We start from the raw sequence: 19,019 nt of genomic DNA, 5'->3' as shown, positions 1-19,019 counted from the left end.
ATATGTCTTTACTGTTATTTGGTCAGTAATTTTTAAACACTAATAATCTTCAAGGTAGGAGTTAATTAGGTTTCATTCTTGTTCCTTCTCCTCATCCCCAACTTTAAAAAGTTTCACAAATAGAAGAGCAACATTATCTTGGGAAAACAACTGAAATTTAATAGCAATTTTAAATGGGGTGCATGGGGACCATTCTGGGATGGAACCATTCTAGAGTGTCTTTTCCCTCTTTTTTCCTACCCCATCCTGGGTAAGTTACACCTGTTGGTTTCTGGCACCATCACCTCTGTAATGCCTCTCTTAGCCTCGAATTTCTTGTGCACTATCATTTATCTGTTTATATATTACTTTACCTGTAAAATGTGAGTTTCTTTCTTTTTTAAAAAACTATTTTTTAGTTGTAGATGGACACAATACCTTTATTTATTTTTATGTGATACTGAGGATGGAACCCAGTGCCTCACATATGCTAGGCAAGTGCTCTACCACCAAGCTACAACCCTAACCACTAGAATGTGAATTTCTAACAGCAGGCTATCTAGGGCTGAAAACATAGTCATTTAGGGAAAACAAATGAACAAAACAAAGAAAAAAAAAAAAAAACGCTGCCAAGTCCGAAAGCCCATAGTTCCATAACCCTGAAGGTTTAAGTCATAATTTTAAAATCAGTGAATATACAACTTTATCTTCTGCTTTTCTCACTTAGATTATTATAAATAGCTTCCCATTTTGCTCCATGATTCTCATGTATTTTTATATTCCTTTTACAACTATCCATGTATACTAGTTTTTATAAAATGCATTTTGATTGTTAATTATTATAAATCCTAATCAACTGTCCAAAAACAGTTGCTATTAAATTTGCTAAAAACTGCTATTAAATCTCACTTATTTCTGAAGAGTGTTGATAGAGGTTTAGTCAGTGTGCCAGTTTTCTTAAAGCACTAATGATATAAAGTCCTATTAAATAAATGGTTTATGAAGCATCTGCTTTTACTAGCCAAAATATTTTGAAGGGTCTCTAGGTAGATACACAAAGTATTCTAAGTGGCCTGGCTCCTACTTTTTAGGTTAGCCTGCTTTGTTCTCAATAGTATCTTGACTGGCCTTGAAACTATGTTTCTTCATCGAGCATTTACCACAGGCTTGTGATGTGAATCCCTCTCCTTTTTCCTTGCAGTCTAGCTGAGAAAGTAGGCATGGATGTGCTGATAGTGATGATAAAAAACACATGATAAAAGAAATGCGAATAGAAAGTTATAGGAGCATGGCAGAAAGAGCAGGCACATGGCAGGTTTCATTTTCATTAAGTCTGTAAGAATTTTTATATGGTAGATGTTATCGATTTGTTTTATGGGCATAATATTGACATACTGGAACTCTTTCCTCCTTTCTCCCTCTCTTCCCTTTTTCTTTTCCTCCTTCCCTTTCTCCCTCTGCATTTCCTCCCTTTTCTTACTCTCTCCTTGCCTTCAGCATTCATTGACCATATCCCTTGTTTGAGACCATCACAGAAATAGGCCACATGGATCAAAATTATATTCCCATCACTAAAATGCTTGGTCTCTTCCTTAGAAATATAGATACTGTGCCATTAAAGTAACTTGTGAATTACTGAATATTTTGTGATGATGTTGATCCTAAATGATCATTTCTGTAGATGTAATTTATGACATAGAAAAATACTTTGTTTTTATGATTCCCAAAGCTTTATTTGTTTATCATTAGGTACATACTGCCTGCAAAGATTATTATTTTCCTGTATGTCCACTTGGCCAATGCAAAGTATCTATCATACCTCCAATTGCACTAAATAGCACTGATTCTGATGGTATGTAATAGTAGTGTGAGTATGTGTATTTCTGGTATATTTAATATTGATATATGTACATTTATTTTCCTAGAATAAATAGAACTTAAGTTGGTTATTTTGGTCAATTTTTACATAATAATTCCATTTAAATTTCCGAATGGCATATTTAATTTGTAAAAGAATCTTTTAAAATGAAAGTTGTAACATAGCTATTAGCTTTGTTGGTAAAATTACCATGTATGAGACTTTTAGATTTTACATTTAAGTAAATAAAATAAGATCATTATCTTGTACTGAAGCATAATCTGAACAGGCTAATTTTTATAAGTGGTTTTTTCCACCATAATTGAAATTGCTCATTAGCATGGCTGTTATTAAAATTTGTTTTCTTATAATTTCATTGCAGAAATTTATATCCTATAAATGCATTCACTTTTTCCAGAATCTTACAACTTAATTGTAAGTGCTGAGGAAACTTTTCACAACACTGGTTTTAGGATAGCATACTAATAACTTCCTTCTAAGCAAGTTGTATTACAAAAGGCTTTTACCATGTACTGTTGTTAATGTCTGGCATTTATAATGTGCTTTATGCCTTCTGAAATTTTAAGTAAATTAAGCCAATAAATATTCTAGATATAAAGATATAAAGCTTAAATAATATGATTTTTAAAACTTGTGCTATTGATTGCCTCTCCCATCTCTGACATATCTAGGTTCTTTTATTTATTATAAATTTTAATATTTTCTCAGGTCTTATCAAAGAACAGTTAAATCATTTTAAAATAGTAAAAATAATCATATGAATTCTTTACAAATGTGAATTTATGGACTTTGCTTAGTTTTTCTTATAATTATATTGTTAAGACAGATGGTATATCTTAAATTATCTATGGTTAATACTTCCCTTGTCTTTGTTATCATTTTTCATTATAGAACATATTTTTAAATGAGAAGTCCTATGTTCTTAGTATTTAAATAGTAAACCTCCACTTATGAGTCTACATTATACCTGAGTGTTCTAATAATAAGCAAGATTTTTTATTTTTTATGAATTTATCTTCCTTTCTGTGAATGTTCAGTAATAATTTAAAAAGGAAAATAGTACGTATTGCTCTTATGCTATATGTGTATTTTTTTTTTTACAGGTTTCTGTAGAGCAACATTTTCATTCTGTGTTAGTCCTTTATTGGTTTTTGTCAATTCTAAGAGTGGAGATAATCAGGGAGTCAAGTTTCTTCGTCGTTTTAAACAATTGCTAAATCCGGCTCAGGTGTTTGATTTAATGAACGGAGGTCCTCATTTGGGGTAATTCGATATTGATAAATATTATTTGAATAAAATATACTACTAGGCATGAATTGTGTCTGGCTTTTCATCTCATGAAAATTATTGATTCCGCTTGATCTCCTATATTGGTCTTCCCTCCTTCTCCCTTATTTAAAGCTTTCATTATTTAAAGTTTTAATATAAGCTTTTTGACAGTTATATAAATCTCTTGTATAAATTCCCTATTTTTTACCCAAAATTTCCAAATTTCAAATTTATTAAGAAAAATTTTTATATATATTTTATATCAAACACTACTATCAATTTGTTTAACTCCAAGAAGGATCAATTTCCATAAATATAAAATAAAAGCTAATATTAGAAAAATTATTTTCAAGGAAGGCTAGTATTAATTTATATGTAATGTACATAATCAGTGATTTCACCACGTTACAGATGTTATCGTGGATCTCAAGGACAGTTCCTCAAGAATTTGACTTAGGGGCTAGGGTTGTGGCTCAGTGGTAGAGTGCTTGCCTAGCATGAATGAGATACTGGGTTCAATCCCTAGCATCACATAAAAAAACTAAGTCAACAAAATAAAGATATTGTGTTCATCTATAACTAAAAATATTTTTTTAAAAAAAAGAATTTGACTTTCACATAAATGACAACAAAATACTTTGGCTGACTCCCCCCCCCACCTCCCAGTTTTCTAGTATGTTATGTAACTTAAAATCTGAAAAAAGAATAAATAGTATTTTTACTGAGGGGAGATATGCCTTGAGATACATTTTCAGTGTTTGCATATGATTTTTCTTAAAGAGGATGCTGTATCTTCTGATGGAGGGATCTTTAATCTCTATGTGATTTGCAAAGGTTACTCAGCTTTTCCTGAGGATTTCCCCTGTGACCTTCAAGTATGAACACAGAAGTAAATATGAGAATTTTATTTTATTTTACTGCAGTCCTGGTTATTGAACCCAAGGCCTTGTACATACGAGGCAAGTACTCTACTATTAAGCTACATCCTAAGGCCAGAAATTGGGATTTTGGATACCAGTGCCTGAGAAGCACTCATTTATAAACTGACACTTTCCTCTGTCTTCTCTGTTTCTCTCCTGTTTCTCTTTGTGTCTCTTGTCACTTTTGTCTCTTCAAGGTCTTCTGTCCTTTTTGCACTGCCTTTCTCTTTCTGAGTCTCAGGTCCTCTGTTTTACACAGACACTAGTTCTCTTCATTTATACCCTGCCCCTTCCCTAAGTATATCTCTCTCTTGCCCCTGATTGGATCCCAGCATTTTCTCAGATTTCCTCTCACCTTCTTTGTGTCTTCTGTTCTTTGGTAGTTTCATTCTCTTTTCTGACATGTCTGTTTTTTTTTACAACTCTCCATACTTCTGTTATTTAATTAATTTAGGAATTTGTATAGGTGTGTATTTATTTTTGGTGCTAGGGATTGAACCCAGGACCTCATACGTTTGAAGCATGTCCACTACCACCAAGCTACTGCCTCATTCACTCTCTTATACTCATGATATTTATTTTTCCCATTTATCCTTTAAGCCCCCAAAGATCTCTCTTTGTGAAGTTTCCTGGGGTTGTTCTTATGATACATTTTCCAGATTTCCCATTATACTTGAATTTTACAAAGGTACATTCAGGAGGTGAAATGTGTGGAAAGTTGAGATAAAAGCTGGGGCTGGAGCTCAGTGGCAGAGCGCTTGCCTAGCATGTGTGAGGCACTGGGTTTGATCCTGAGCATCATGTAAAAATAAACAAATAAAATAAAGGCATTCTGTCCATCTACAGACAGACAGAAACACACACACACACACACACACACACACACAAATTTAAAAAGAAAAAGAAAAGGAAAAAAAAGTTGAGATGAAGGGAGATAGAAGTGAAAGAATTGGCCTGAGACTAAGAGGAGAAGAGAAAAGGTGGGCTGACTGTACTTACGGCCGCATGTTGGCAAGGTTTGGTAAGTGTCTTTAAGAATTGCTTTAGTGCCACTTACTGGCATCCCATCCTCGATTCCCCCTGGTTTATAATTCTTAAGGATATAATATATCCTTCTTGTTAAAATAGGAAAGCCACCACTTTCACAATTTCATGTTTACCTGTAGTTCTTTCCTGGTTCTGCTTCGATTTTGTTTCCTTATTTCTTGCTCCCTTTTCCTCCATTCCTGCTTGTAATTCACTATCATTCTTTTGATTCAGAGATTTTCTTGAATTAAAAATTGTACTCAAAATAATTTTTATAGTATAATTAGTAGATAAATATGAGTTTTTATATTTTATCTGAACTTGAATACCAATGCATGCAAGAATGACAAAGAATTAGAAAAAGTGATTTGTATTTATTTTTACTAAAATGAAATAATTTTTACTTTTAGTTTAAGATTATTTCAGAAGTTTGACAATTTCCGGATTCTTGTTTGCGGAGGAGATGGAAGTGTAGGTTGGGTTTTGTCAGAAATCGATAAGCTCAACTTGAATAAACAGGCAAGTGCTAATTCTTTTCCTTGCTAGTTGACGTGAATGTATACTGACATTATTTTCCAGAGAGGTGCAGAAATGTAATGGTCCTTATTTCTCAAACTTTTCTGAAAGTCTCACCTTTGCACTCTCTCGTAGTGTCAGCTGGGAGTATTACCCTTGGGAACAGGCAATGACCTGGCTCGAGTTCTTGGCTGGGGAGGTTCATATGACGATGACACTCAACTTCCTCAGATACTAGAGAAGCTGGAACGAGCCAGTACCAAAATGTTAGACAGGTAAGAGAAAATTCTCTACTAATCCTAGACTGAAAATGGCATACAGAAATCACTTTTAGATAATTTAAATTTTACTGACTATACACCCATGAAGGCAGAGATTTCCTGGACTTGTCGACCATTTGCTCCCTGAGATTGAGAATCAGGCCTGAACAGAGTAGACACTCAATTAAGATATTTTCTGAATGAATGATTTTTTAATAAAACTGAGGGGAAACATCTCTTCTTGCATTCCAATGAATCCATTGTTCTAAAGAGTAGATTGATACATAGGATGATAACTACTTTTAATCACTGTTCAAGTAGGAGAAATAAAATAATTAATTTGGTGTGTGGTGGGGGGTTAGTGAGTATGAAAAGTAGGACCCCCATCATCAGGTTGCTTCAGAGAAGCAAAGACAAACTTTTTGTTTGTTAGAATCTCTCTTCTTAATTATACACATTACAAACAAATTGTTCCAACAAGGAACTGAATTTTTAAAAAAGATAAAGCATCCTGTCCCTGGAACAGGGTAGTGTTAGGAAGACAGCTTTGAATGAAGGGCTTATCACTATATTTATGCTGTCCCTGCTCACATCCCATACCCACTTTCTCTCTGAGTAGCCCACATGTAAAACAGAAATCACAGTGTGTAGCTGAGTGTGGTGCAGGAGGTGTTTAGAATTTGGGTATAGGGAATAACAGGATTTAGTAAGCAGCAATTACCCCACCCCATGAGTAGAAGACAAATGTCAAAATATCATTATAGACGTGAGGTAGCATGACTCAAAACAACATTGATAGGATTAACCATCTGTGGAAGTCGTCCCGAAAATAACAAATCTCATCAGGGAGCCACCAATCTAAAATGTAATTACTCTAAGATGAGCTATAACCAAATTAATTGTAACCTTGTCTGTCATAAGGTAATACTGTAATGCATGATTCTTTTGCTGACAGACTGTTTGAAAAAAAGAGAGCTGCACAGTAGAATATTCGTCTATATTTATCCAAAATTGTATGAGAAATACTCCTATAGTTTGACTGCATAGTTTAGGGTGAAGCTGGATTCAGTTTCCAATTCTTAAAAAAGCCTAGAGGTTTTCTTTAAAAATAATAATAATAATAGGAACACATGTGAGGAGATGGAAAAGTTAATTGGCTTGATGTATAAATCAAAATATCAAATTGTACACCTTAAAAAAATATATATATATATATAGTTTTTATTTGTTGGTTATACCTGGGGGGGGGTTGGAAATAAATAAATAAATAAAATCACCATTATTTATAAAAGAGCTTGGAGATGATTTACTGAACAACTGTCTGATTCTGTGCTTTCCAAACAACATGAAATATTTTAAATACTTTCTTCATTAAAGATTTGAAGAGCACTGCTTCCTGCTGCATCCTAGGAAGTGTTGTTGGGTTTTTCCTCTACCCTGGATATGTGCTTTTCCATGGTATTCTAGAAATTCACTTTTTAATTAGCTGAGAAATAGCATCTCCATAGTGAAACTCTTGCTTCATACCAACAAGCCTGGGGAAAACACAAGGAAAAAATTAAAATCAAAAGAGACTCAAAAACCTAGGAAATAAGAAAAATGGAATCCAATGTTATTGTTAGAAGCAAAAGAATATTTTGTTCCTTTTTTCCCCTAATTTACTATTTGAAAAGATGTAAAGAAAAAAAATCACTGTTTAATATTCCAAATCATACGTATCTATTCACTCCAATTACAAATTTATAGGATGGATTAGGGAAGCATTATGATGACTGTTTTATTAAAATGTAAAATTGAGGCTTCTGCAGACAATGGGAATAAAAATAACTAGTATTTTCTGTCTGCCTGGCACTCCCAGTCATTTTACTCCTCAATCATCACTGCTCCTAAAGAGAACCAATATTGTCATCTCCATTTTCCTGGTAAAACGAAGGTTTTTACATGATCAAAATTGCATAGCTAGAAAGTACTAGAACTTGCAGTTTAGAGTTCTATCAGTAGTTCCTAGGGTCTGTCTTCAACATTGCACTCTCTTGTCCTTAAACATATAGTCAGCAGAGAAGTTCTAGCTTTCCGGCCTCTAACTCTGCTAGCTGTTACTTCTGCCTGACTCTTTCCTCTCTTGCCACCACTTTCTCCTGCTTCTTCAGCTCCAACCATTTCTTATATAGGAGGGAGGTACGGCATGGAAGGTGTAGACATTGGATGAGTTTCTTTCCCTTTTTTTTAATTGCTCTTTTGACCAGAGAAGTATTTCCAGCTATATAGAACTTGACTTTTATGTTTCCAATCGTGGTTTTCTCTGTTAGATACTTGCAAATTTAATTGTTTTGTTTACTTATACTATCCCTGTTTTCTGAGGTAGAATACACATTAGGAAAGCATTCTTCACTCTTGTGTTTTTAGACCCTGTTACTTTGAGATGTTCAATATATATCTGTTGCACAAATGGATGGGTGGATGGTTATATGAATGAATGAATGGCTTTCAGCATTCAAATATATATTTCTTCATAATATTTTCATGTTAAGAGTAGAATAGTAGCTTCAAACAACTACTCAGTTTATATATCCTAACACATAATATATGTTTATTGGGGGAATTCCTGGGAATTTGGGTTTTTATGCAAAGATTTAGTCTCATTAGTCTGAATGATACACCAAGCTCAGTTTAAATACTGACCTTTGGATTTGCCTCTAGGTTGTATCATTGGATTCCATTTTTCTTAAAAGTCATATTTTACTACTATTTTTATAATGCTTTGTTTCTGTGTAAAATCTTCATCTTACATTTTGTAGTCTACAGTAATGCCATGACCCAATATTTCTTTTCAGTTTTGGAAATTATTATTTTAGTTAGAAGGCTTGAATTATCCTAAGTTGATTGCTTTTCTCAAATACCAATGATTCAATGTTTGCTTTGAAATTAATATTAATAGTTAATTGAAATAAATTTGTTTGAATTAAGTATCATTTCTATTAACATTTCTCCCTCAATCCTATGCTTAAATTTATTCTTTCTTGAATTAAGATTTCACCTATTTTGTTTCACGTATGTATGTGTAAGTTGCTTTGGCAAGAATGGTCGGTACATGGGAATACTGTGTTTTTCATAGGCAGTATACATTTATTTAATCTAGGACACTGTTTTGGAATTCTTGGTTGTGACGCATCAATAACTTGTAATCTACTTAATAATTTATAGTAATCATAATTTTAAAAGAATTGAATAAAAAAGTCACAATGCATTACACCTAATGAAGAATGAGAAGTCTTGTTACATTTGAACATTTCTTACTATGGGCATGCTCTTAAAACGTTTAGAAGTCGTCACTTCGTGGAGAAATGGTAAAATGTTGAAATCATAAATATGAATTCAATATTTTATGAGATTACCAAAATTGTATCTCTTTCTCATTTTTTTGATTAAGATACAATAAAGCCATAGTTCACAAATACAGATAGATGATGAAATAAGAACAGTTTGTTAAATTTTAAAGGCGTTTTAGACCAAAGGATTTTCTCCCTTCAGGTGGAGTATAATGACATATGAACTCAAATTGCCACCAAAGGCTTCTCTACTTCCGGGACCTCCAGAAGCACCTGAAGAATTTTATGTAAGACTTTACCTTTTACCTATTTATCATCTAAAATGGGGGTTGACATCTTGGGGAAAAAAGAGAAAACCTACTCTAATGGTAGCTGTAGCATGCTTACTTCATTTTATGTTAATTTGAGGGACTATTGCCTCCTTGACTACTTCTAGTTCTCTCCCCAGATTAAAGAATCCTAAAGATCCAGTTTAGACTCCTTCCATGACTACCCCCACAGGGAGTGTGGCCTTACCCGAGTCACTTGCCCCTGTGGGCCTTCTTAACATTATCTGTGACATGAGGCTGCAGCGTTGTGAGGATTCAGTGATGTGCACCAGGAATATAAGGTCCTTTCTCAGCTCTCAGTAGTTCTCCCTGGTTATTCTACCTCCTGCTTCCTTTTTACCAGCAAAGCTCAAGGGGCCAGCTTCCAGCTTGCTTCCACTCATCTTCTGCCTTGTTCATGAGCACCCCTTTGATTATCGGGTATTAGCCCAGCTCCCTTAAACAATCTCCAAACAGACCAGTACTTGTAGCCAGAATATTGTATAATGATCCTAAGCTTTGCCTTTTCTTTGAAGGGAGCAAAAGACAGGGTTAAGCCTGTTGATCTAGAGAAAACCAAGGAATTAAGATAGGTCACTTCATTCCAGAAAGACCGCAACTGCTCTGAAGTTTTTAGACAACATTTTAAAAGATTCAGCATTCTGATTAAATCTCCAAGCAGTAGAGATTTAAAACAGAACCTGACTTTCAGAGGATTATTCTCTGACTCATTAAGACCATTTGATCTATGAGAGCTTATTTTTCCCTCTAGGAAAATTTATCTGTTTATTTTACAAATGGAACCTTTGTTTTGTCATTAAGAAAATTATGATCTTGTCAAAATTAGGGCAAGGGATGATAAATGGAAAATAGGGCTATTCCTTAGAGAAGCTAATTGTATTTTTTAAATATTTTCTGATATAAAAGTAGAAAACATTATATCTAAAAATTTTTTAAATAGAAAATTATATGAAAAAGAATCTAAAAGTCACTCATAGTCCTACCACATTTCCAGGAACATTTATAGTTATATTATTCCATCTGCTATAACCATCAAACACATTTTTTATGGAAACCATTCTTTTCTCAATAGTATTTTTGTAAATGTTATTAATTTTCTTTCCAAAAAAATGAAAAGGGAAATTCTTAAATATGAGGTGTTAAGTACATAAAGGAAATCTCTTCCTTTTTTTTTTTTTTTTGGTACAGGTGGGCTTGAATGAAACTTCATCTTTTTAAAGTTTTTTTGCAGTACTAGGGTTTGAACCAAGGATACTCTATCCCTGAGCTACATCCTCAGCCCTTGTGGTTTGTTTTTTTTTTTTTTTTTTTTAAGCCCTTGTGATTTTTTATTTTGAGACAGGACCTCATTAAATTGCCCAGACTGACCTCTAGCTTGCAATCTTCCTGCTTTGGCCTCCCAAGTCACTCTCTAGCCCTGTGCCACCAAGCTCAGCTAATTTTTTTTTTAACTGATTTTCTTAACAAACAGATAGCATCCTTTAATATTACAGATTAAGTGGACATTCTGTCTGGCTTGGACCATGGCCTGAACACCCTCCAGCTAACATCAAGAAAACACTTTATCATCTGTGATTTTATTTTTTACCTTGAAAACTATAATAGAAGTAAGCTAACTACTTTGTTTTTGAATTCCTGAGCAATTCATTGACTATGGGTATTAGGCTGGTTACTCAGCTTACCTTTTTCTCAAGTTCCTTGACTGTAAAACAGAATAGTTAAAGGGCTAAAAGTATACAAAGTACTTAACATTAATGCCTGCTACACACACACAAACACACACACACACACAGTGTTAACTGTTAATGCTAAGTGATTAATGAGTGACACATATAATTTTATTCTTGGACATGAAGCTTATTTTACTCTGAAAGGGTTGGCATTGTTTTCTTTGAATATCACTAATGGATAACAACTTGAATTTTTTTAAGATGTAAATTGCAAATGTCATTTGTCAAATGATAATAAATTAATCAACTGATATTAATTCATTAGCCAATGGCATTAATGGTCATTTAAAATATTTTCCACCCATTAGGGAAGAGAAAACTAATCTCTAAAAAGCGCTTCCTTATTGTAGTTTTAAAAGAGGTACTTCTGTTTTTCTGATCTCTAAAAATGCAGTTTCTGGCATTTAAATCAGGAGATTGGTAAAGTGGATTTGTGGGTCGGTCAATACAATATGGGTGTAAATTTAAAGTTCCTGCCCTTCCTCCTTTTCATTGATATAAAATAACTTTTCTCTATTTGGTCTGCTTTTGAAGTAGGTTAAGATAGAAATTTAAAAGAGTAACCGGTGCACTTGACTGTAAATTAGAATTGACATTGCTTTGGGAAGAGGCTAGTCAGGAAGTTTTTTTTTGGGGGGGGCATTAACTTAATCTTCAGTTAAGTCTGAATAAACTGATGCTGGTTGGGGAAAAGCAATGAAAAGATCTGAGTATGGCAGCATCAGGCCTGCTTGAATAGAACCTGTCGTTTATACTGAAAAAATTTGAGCTATGGAATATATTAAAACAAACATTTAAAGGGAGGCTGTGAATGTGAGATTGTTTAAATACTATGCATATTTTATGTATCAGGAAGATGATCTCTTTCAACATGATGTCAAAGTTTGAGTCAAATAGAAAAGGGATATAGGGCATTTGGCATTTTGATTTTTTTGTGTGTATGTTGTTATTTGAGAGAAAGCTTTGTTTACATGATTGATCACATACATGACTATACGACTGCATGATCGCATTTTAAAAAAACTTTTTGTTGAATCATAACATGCATGTAGAAAAGTATGCATATCATAGATAAAGAGCTTGGTACATTTTTACAAACTAAACCAATTTATATAATCAGCACCCAGATCACAGAACAACATTCAAGTACCCCACAAATTCCCCTCACGGCTATTTCAGTCGCCATCCCACACCTCCCCTCTGTAACCACTCTCCCAGCTTCTAATAACATAGATTCATTTCATCTTTTTTGTATTTTATAAAATAGAATCATGTTGCATATTCCCTTTTGTATCTGGATCCTTTCACTCAACGTTATGTTTGTTAGATTCAGCCACATTGTGGGGTAATTGAGCATCATCCCCTCTCATTGTTCCACAGTGTCCCATTCCACAGATATGCTACAGTTTGTTATACACTCTACTATTGAGTGAATGCTGCATGAACATTCTAGTACATATCTTTTGCTAAACACACACTTGTGTTTTGGGGTTTTTTTTTTTTTTTTTTTTTTTTGTTCTTGTTGTTGTTGTTGTTGTAGAAGTTGAATCTCTGAGTCCTGTGGTATCGTGCATACATTCAGCCATTCAGCTTTTTTTTTTGGAGTACCAGGGATTGCACTCAGGAGTGCTCGACCACTGAGCCACATCCCCAGCCCTATTTTGTATTTTATTTAGAGACAGGGTCTCACTGAGTTGCTTAGTGCGTTGATTTTGCTGAGGCTGGCTTTGAACTCGTGATCTTCCTGCCTCAGCCTCCTGAGCCACTGGGTTTGTAGGCATGCACCACCGTGCCCAGTGTACATTCAGCTTTCATGGATATTACCAAATAGTTTTATGGAGTGTTGGTGTCAATGTGCACTCTCCTCAGAAGCTTATGAGAGTTCTGTAGCTCCACTGTCCTGCCAACATCTGGCAGTTTTCACTTGTTGCTGTCTTCATCTCCTTTCCAGTAGACATGTGGTGGTAGTGTGTTGTGGTCTTAGTCTGCACTTGGTGGATGGCTGATGAGGTTGAACACCTTTCCATCTGTTTATGGATCATCAGTAACTCTCCTATTTAAATTACTTTTGCCATTTGAATTAGTTTATCTGGCTTTTAAGAATTCTCATATTCCAAAAAAAAAAAAATTTTTAATTCAAGGTTTTTTTGTGGGTTTTTCTCCTACCTGCTCCCCAGTAATGGGGATTGAACCCCAGGGGTATTTTACCCCTCAGTTACATCCCCAACCCTTTTTATTTTTTATTTCAAAGCAGGGTCTCACTAAGTTTTTGAGACTGCATTGAACTTGTGACCCTCCTGCCTCAGCCTCCTAAGTCACTGGGAATATAGGCATGCCACCCCTGCTTTATAGCCTTTTATGGACTCTTCTAAAAATATACGTTAAAGAATTCCAGAATTGGGCTGGGGATGTGGCTCAAGTGGTAGCGCGCTTGCCTGGCATGCATGCGGCCCGGGTTCGATCCTTAGCACCACATACCAACAAAGATGTTGTGTCCGCCGAGAACTAAAAAATAAATATTAAAAATTCTCTCTCTCTCTCTCTCTCTCTCTCTCTCTCTCTCTCTCTCTCACTCTCCTCTCTCACTCTCTCTTTAAAAAAAAAAAAAGAATTCCAGAAAATGAAAGCCTGTCACAGAAAGGAAATTTTTATCTATTTTTCATGACTCCTTTTTCATTGTAGCAATTGCTGTTTCGCTTGTGTCATGAACAGCTCTTTTAGAAGCAGTAATGACGGAGTTGTATATATGCGAACAACAATAATATAGCATAGGGTATTTTCTTGTTTCAGATGACGATTTATGAAGACTCTGTTGCAGCTCATCTTACAAAAATCCTCAATTCCGATGAACAAACGGTGATTGTATCATCTGCCAAGTGAGTTGTGGAATTTGAGTCATGAAATAGTTACATGGTAAAAAAGGAAAGCTGCTTCTTCCTGCTTATATCATTTTTGAAAATTTTTCTTTTCAAAAAATATCTATGAAATTCACAAAATTAGTTGTACCGAATTTGATTTGATTTTTTTTAAAAAATCACTTTAGCATTTTATTTGGAGTGGAATACATTTATATATGTATTGTTGCTTAATTTGATACATTTTTGTCAAAAACTTGTAATAAGTATTTAGAGGTTAATCAATCTAATGTCTATTTAAAAGTAGATTATGATTAATTATAACATGGAAATCACATTTTGTTATAACTTCTTACTTCTAAAAACACTACTGCTTAGGAACTATTTACCTCAGTAAAAGGAACACAACGATGAGATTTTTCAAAATGACATTTCTCAGCATGTTTAAATTGCATAATTATGTTTTAATTCAAAGTTATCAGATTTTAGTTAAGTTGATTGCATACATGGAGCCAAAGCTACTTGATGTTATTATCCCAAATGCTGCCTGGCTGGAATTTAGAATTTAGTTTGGAAGCATCCTATACTGATGTCATGAGAACTGGAAGGCTGACCAGAGGAAGGGGTGAAACCACCCCAAATTTTCAACTGATAAGTGAAAGAATGCTAAAAGAGTCTAGCTTAGCAGCAGATATTACTGTTACGCAGAAAGAGAGGAGACAAAAGAATGGGTAGAAGGAGAGAAAGGAAGCGGGAAAGAGGTAAAGGAAAAATACACTAAGTTTAGTATCTCACATGCTTCATTTGCAGTGAAGAAGAAAGAGAAGAGAAATCTATAGGGAAAACTTACTTGTGACCGAAGTACAAATGTAGTCAGAATTGCTTTTGATGACATCTCATGCAGGAACAGGAAATAGCCCTGAACAATAGAAAAAGAGTTCAGTGGGTTAAGGGAGTGGAAACAAGTGGTTGTTGTAGGCAGAAAAGGACTGCAGACTGGTGGGCAGTACTGCTGGTTGATTTATGTTTATTTGTTATTTAATGAATTGTATTGCTTTATGGTGAAATATGTAAATTTCCAGTTTGTCCCAGGCCTCAGCACTCCTTAATGCCTTTCTCTTTCTGGCCACAATTCATACATCTGTTACTAGCTGGATCCCTATAGGTATTTGACTTTGCCACCTTTGTCTCATGAATAAATGCTTATTTATAGGACATTTAAGAGAATACTGCTATAAAAGATGGCAAGTTGGAAAGGAAGGTTTGAAAAGGTGTAACAAATTATAAAAGAATGATTCCTTATTTAATCCACTGTAGTTAAATATTTTATCTGACTACCTTTTAGCAAAGCCTTTGTATTGACCTTTGCGTTTTGATATGTTTGATCACTGCCTCCTGTACATTTTATGTATTTTTAATTAAATGGAGTTCAGGTCATGAAATTTGTACAGATACAAACAAGATCATTATGGCAGCCACTGCTTTCTCGTTCTTTTTTTTTTTAATACCAGGAATTGAACCCAGAGGCGCTTAACCACTGAACCACATTCCCAGCCCATTTTATTTTTTATTTTGAGATAAGGTCTCACTCCATGGTGTAGGGCCTTGCTAAGTTGCTGAGGTTGGCTTTGAATTTGTGATCCCCCTGCCTCAACCTCAGCAGCTGGGATTATAGGCGTGTGCCACCACACCTGGCTCTTTCTTATCATTCTTAATCTTAATACCTGTGAAGTACAGTACTCTTATCAGTGAAAACCTTTTTTTCAAATAAAATCTTACATAGCATTCCAGTATTAAAAAATTAAAATTGTTTTGTTGATGTTAATTGGATGTGCTTAAATTATTAAAGACATTTTTGAAAGAGTAAGCAATAAGGTGATAGATGAGTTATAATCTCATATTTGATGCAGTTTTCAATTATTTCTGTACCTAATTTGATCATACAGTTATAAGGACATTGTCTTTGATAAAATAAAAATGGCAGAAAATTCTTTAGTCCAAGAGTAGCACAAAAACTAGTCGATTCCAAAGTAAATGTTAACATTTATTTGTCTGTCATGTTTCTAATAATCATTTGGCCTTAAAAATATTATGTGCTATATTTCTAAATGAAATTTGAAACACTCATTTATGGAATTCTGAAAGCATTTAGAGAACAGTTTGAAAATCATGGGTCAAGTAAATTTGTGTCCTAGTTGACACTTACTCACTAGCTTTGGGATCTGTGTCTGGTTTTTACCAGCGTAAGAAGGGAAAGGAATGCCTATTATTTTCCCTTCATGGAACTCTTAGGAGAATTAAGTTGAGTAATAAATATAGAGCATATAAACTACAGAGTGCTAAAAATATACTAAATTATAGTATCATAGTATACTAAATTATGGTATTATCACCTCATTTCCCTAATTACATTTCGAATGTTTTCTGACCTTGGTCTGGCTCTATGTTTACACCACACTCCTAGCCTGAGTTTTGGGTTTCTCTCCAAACAGCTCTCTTGCCTGTAAACAATTCCATTTTCACCCTGGTCTCCTTGTTACTCTTCTGTGCTCAGCGGCCTGCTACTGTCCTGATGTCATAACCCCAGATTAATATTGGGTGGATTTGCTCTACAGAGTTCAAGATAGAAAAGAGAGGACAACATGTAATACATTATGCCAATTAATACAATGTATTTTTTATTTTATTTTTTAATGGACATTTTCAAACACTACATAAAAGTATAATTTCCCACTAAGCCTATCACTCAGCTTCACTGTTTATCAGCATTTTGCCATCTACTCCCTAGTTTTGCTGTAGTATCTTTAAGCAAATATGAGAAATAACTTTATTCTATTTTTATTACATGTACATATATATAATCTTTTTTTAAAAATGCAATAAATTTAATAATTCTCTAGTACCATCAATATTACTCGATCCATCTTCCATGTCCTCCAGTTACAGTTTATATGCTCTATATTTATTACTCAGTTGTAGATGGACATAATGCCTCTATTTGTTTATTTTTATGTGGTGTTAATAATCAAACCCAGTGCCTCACATGTGCTAGGCAAGTGCTTTGCCACTGAGCTATAGCCCTAGCCCCTCAAAATGTTTTAAATAGTTAGTTTCTTCAAATTAAAATCCAAACAAGGTTCACAGATTTCATTTGGTTTATATGTTTCTTTAAGGCTTTAAAAACACATAATTGGGGCTGGAGATATAGCTGAGTGGTAGAGTGCTTGCTTAGCAGGGATGAGGCCCTGGGTTTAATCCCCAGCTATAAAAAATAAAATAAAATAAATCTGCAGTAGTTCCTTCTGCTTATAAAAAACAAAAACAAAAAAATCCTATTGACTCTTCATATATAAAGAGTACACAAACCACAAAGATACAACTCAATGATTACAAAGAAATTCCTCACATACCTGCACCTATGTAACCACCACCTAGACAAAAATAAAGAATTTTCTTTTTATGTTAATGCCATGTATGTGTGAATAAATGAAAAAGTGAATAAATATTAAGGAAAATAACTTCCTTATGTGATTATAGTTATTTCATAAAATAGCTATTTTTACTATTTAAAATATTTAAATGTTAATGGAGAAGCTACATTTCAATAATATAGCTAAGGTGTAGGTTAACTAATATAGGTGAACCTCAAACGTTATTTCTTTGATTTTGCCTGGGATTTTATCAATTCAGTAGAGTATAAGGAGTTATCCAGAAGCTCTAGTTAACAATTGATACCATTTATTAATTAAAAATAGAAAAGTTATTAAATAACAATCTTTACCTGAAACATAAATGTGTTTTGTTTTATTCGCAGTAGTTTTTAAACTTTACTAATGTTAACAGTAGGTAGGCATTACTTAGGGTTTTTTGTTGACTAACTCTACTAACCCTAATTATTAAAATGAATGGCATTTGGTCTATATATGAAATTTTCAGAAAATGAGGTAACTGACAGGAAAAAAACAATAGAATTGGAGCTATTGTCATAGAATGGTAGAATTTAGATTTGAAATCTACTTTAAGGATAATTGAGGTAAACCTCCATGTATGAATAGATGGGGTGCAGAGTTATTAAACATCTTTCTTCAAGCACATAGATTGCAAGGAGTCTTTAGATATTATTCATTAATGTTCCTAAATATCCTTTAATATCTGATAGTAGCATTTTATATTAGATGACAAACAAATTTTTTAGGTCCCTTTCTATGATCTGTGATTCTATATGGGCATTGTGGGCGTATTTATCTTAATATAGTATTTGAATATTTTATTATCCATTGCCCCTATTTTAAAAAGTAAATTGAAAACTGATAATGAAGACACAGATACTCATTAGGACAATACATCTCGTAAAACAGAATTGAGGTAATGGTGGAAAACATTAAGCATAATCATTGTAGACTGTTGTTAGCCTCACATGACTATTTGGAGCATAGTTAACTGTGAAGGATGACAAAAAAATTAAAGAAACAAAATGTTGGAAATATCTAAAGTTCTGACATTAAAGATAAAAGCAGGGATTAAAATTTTGTTGTTATTTGAGAAAATCAATGTTCCATTTTCATTGATTTAATTTTTGCACTTTTTCTAGAGAACTTTAGGTATTAAAATAGAAAACTGTGGATATAGAGTGTCTTTTGCATTACTATAGTAAACACATCTTAAAACTCTTTTTCCTCAATTTGCAAATATCTACTTGATAGGACCTTGAAATCACACTATTTTTAATTGTACATTTTATTTTAAAAACTCTATGATTCAAAATGTAAACATTCTGTTTCTTCTGGAATATGGAACTTATGGACCATAAGACCGAGTTTTTCTTCTGATTCTTCCCACAATTTATGTGGCAAGCAGCCTCTGACCTTCACTCATATTCCCCTTCCTTACCTCTCTTGGCACAGGTTCACAGGCTCATACTGTGATG

The 19,019-nt window shown here is 33.8% G+C and overlaps 1 protein-coding gene across 6 annotated transcripts in view; it reads left to right on the top strand.

Moving 5' to 3' along the window:
* Positions 1-19,019, top strand: part of DGKH (diacylglycerol kinase eta) — a 195,969-nt gene that overhangs the window by 129,899 nt on the left and 47,051 nt on the right. For all 6 annotated transcript variants that reach the window (XR_014020872.1, XR_014020873.1, XM_081284538.1 and 3 more), the window contains exons 9-14: positions 1,729-1,831; positions 2,962-3,121; positions 5,484-5,592; positions 5,725-5,864; positions 9,381-9,465; positions 14,028-14,113. Coding sequence is in view for 4 of the 6 variants with exons in the window: in XM_081284538.1 (XP_081140664.1) it covers positions 1,729-1,831; positions 2,962-3,121; positions 5,484-5,592; positions 5,725-5,864; positions 9,381-9,465; positions 14,028-14,113 (683 nt within the window). In the remaining 2 variants the exon portion in view is untranslated. The remainder of the gene's footprint in view (positions 1-1,728; positions 1,832-2,961; positions 3,122-5,483; positions 5,593-5,724; positions 5,865-9,380; positions 9,466-14,027; positions 14,114-19,019) is intronic.

This window comes from Spermophilus citellus (assembly GCF_964194105.1).
Source record: "Spermophilus citellus genome assembly, chromosome: 1".
Classification (NCBI taxonomy): domain Eukaryota; kingdom Metazoa; phylum Chordata; class Mammalia; order Rodentia; family Sciuridae; genus Spermophilus; species Spermophilus citellus.
The sequence above is the reverse complement of the archived record's forward strand: the minus strand, read 5'-3'. Positions and strand labels throughout refer to the sequence as shown.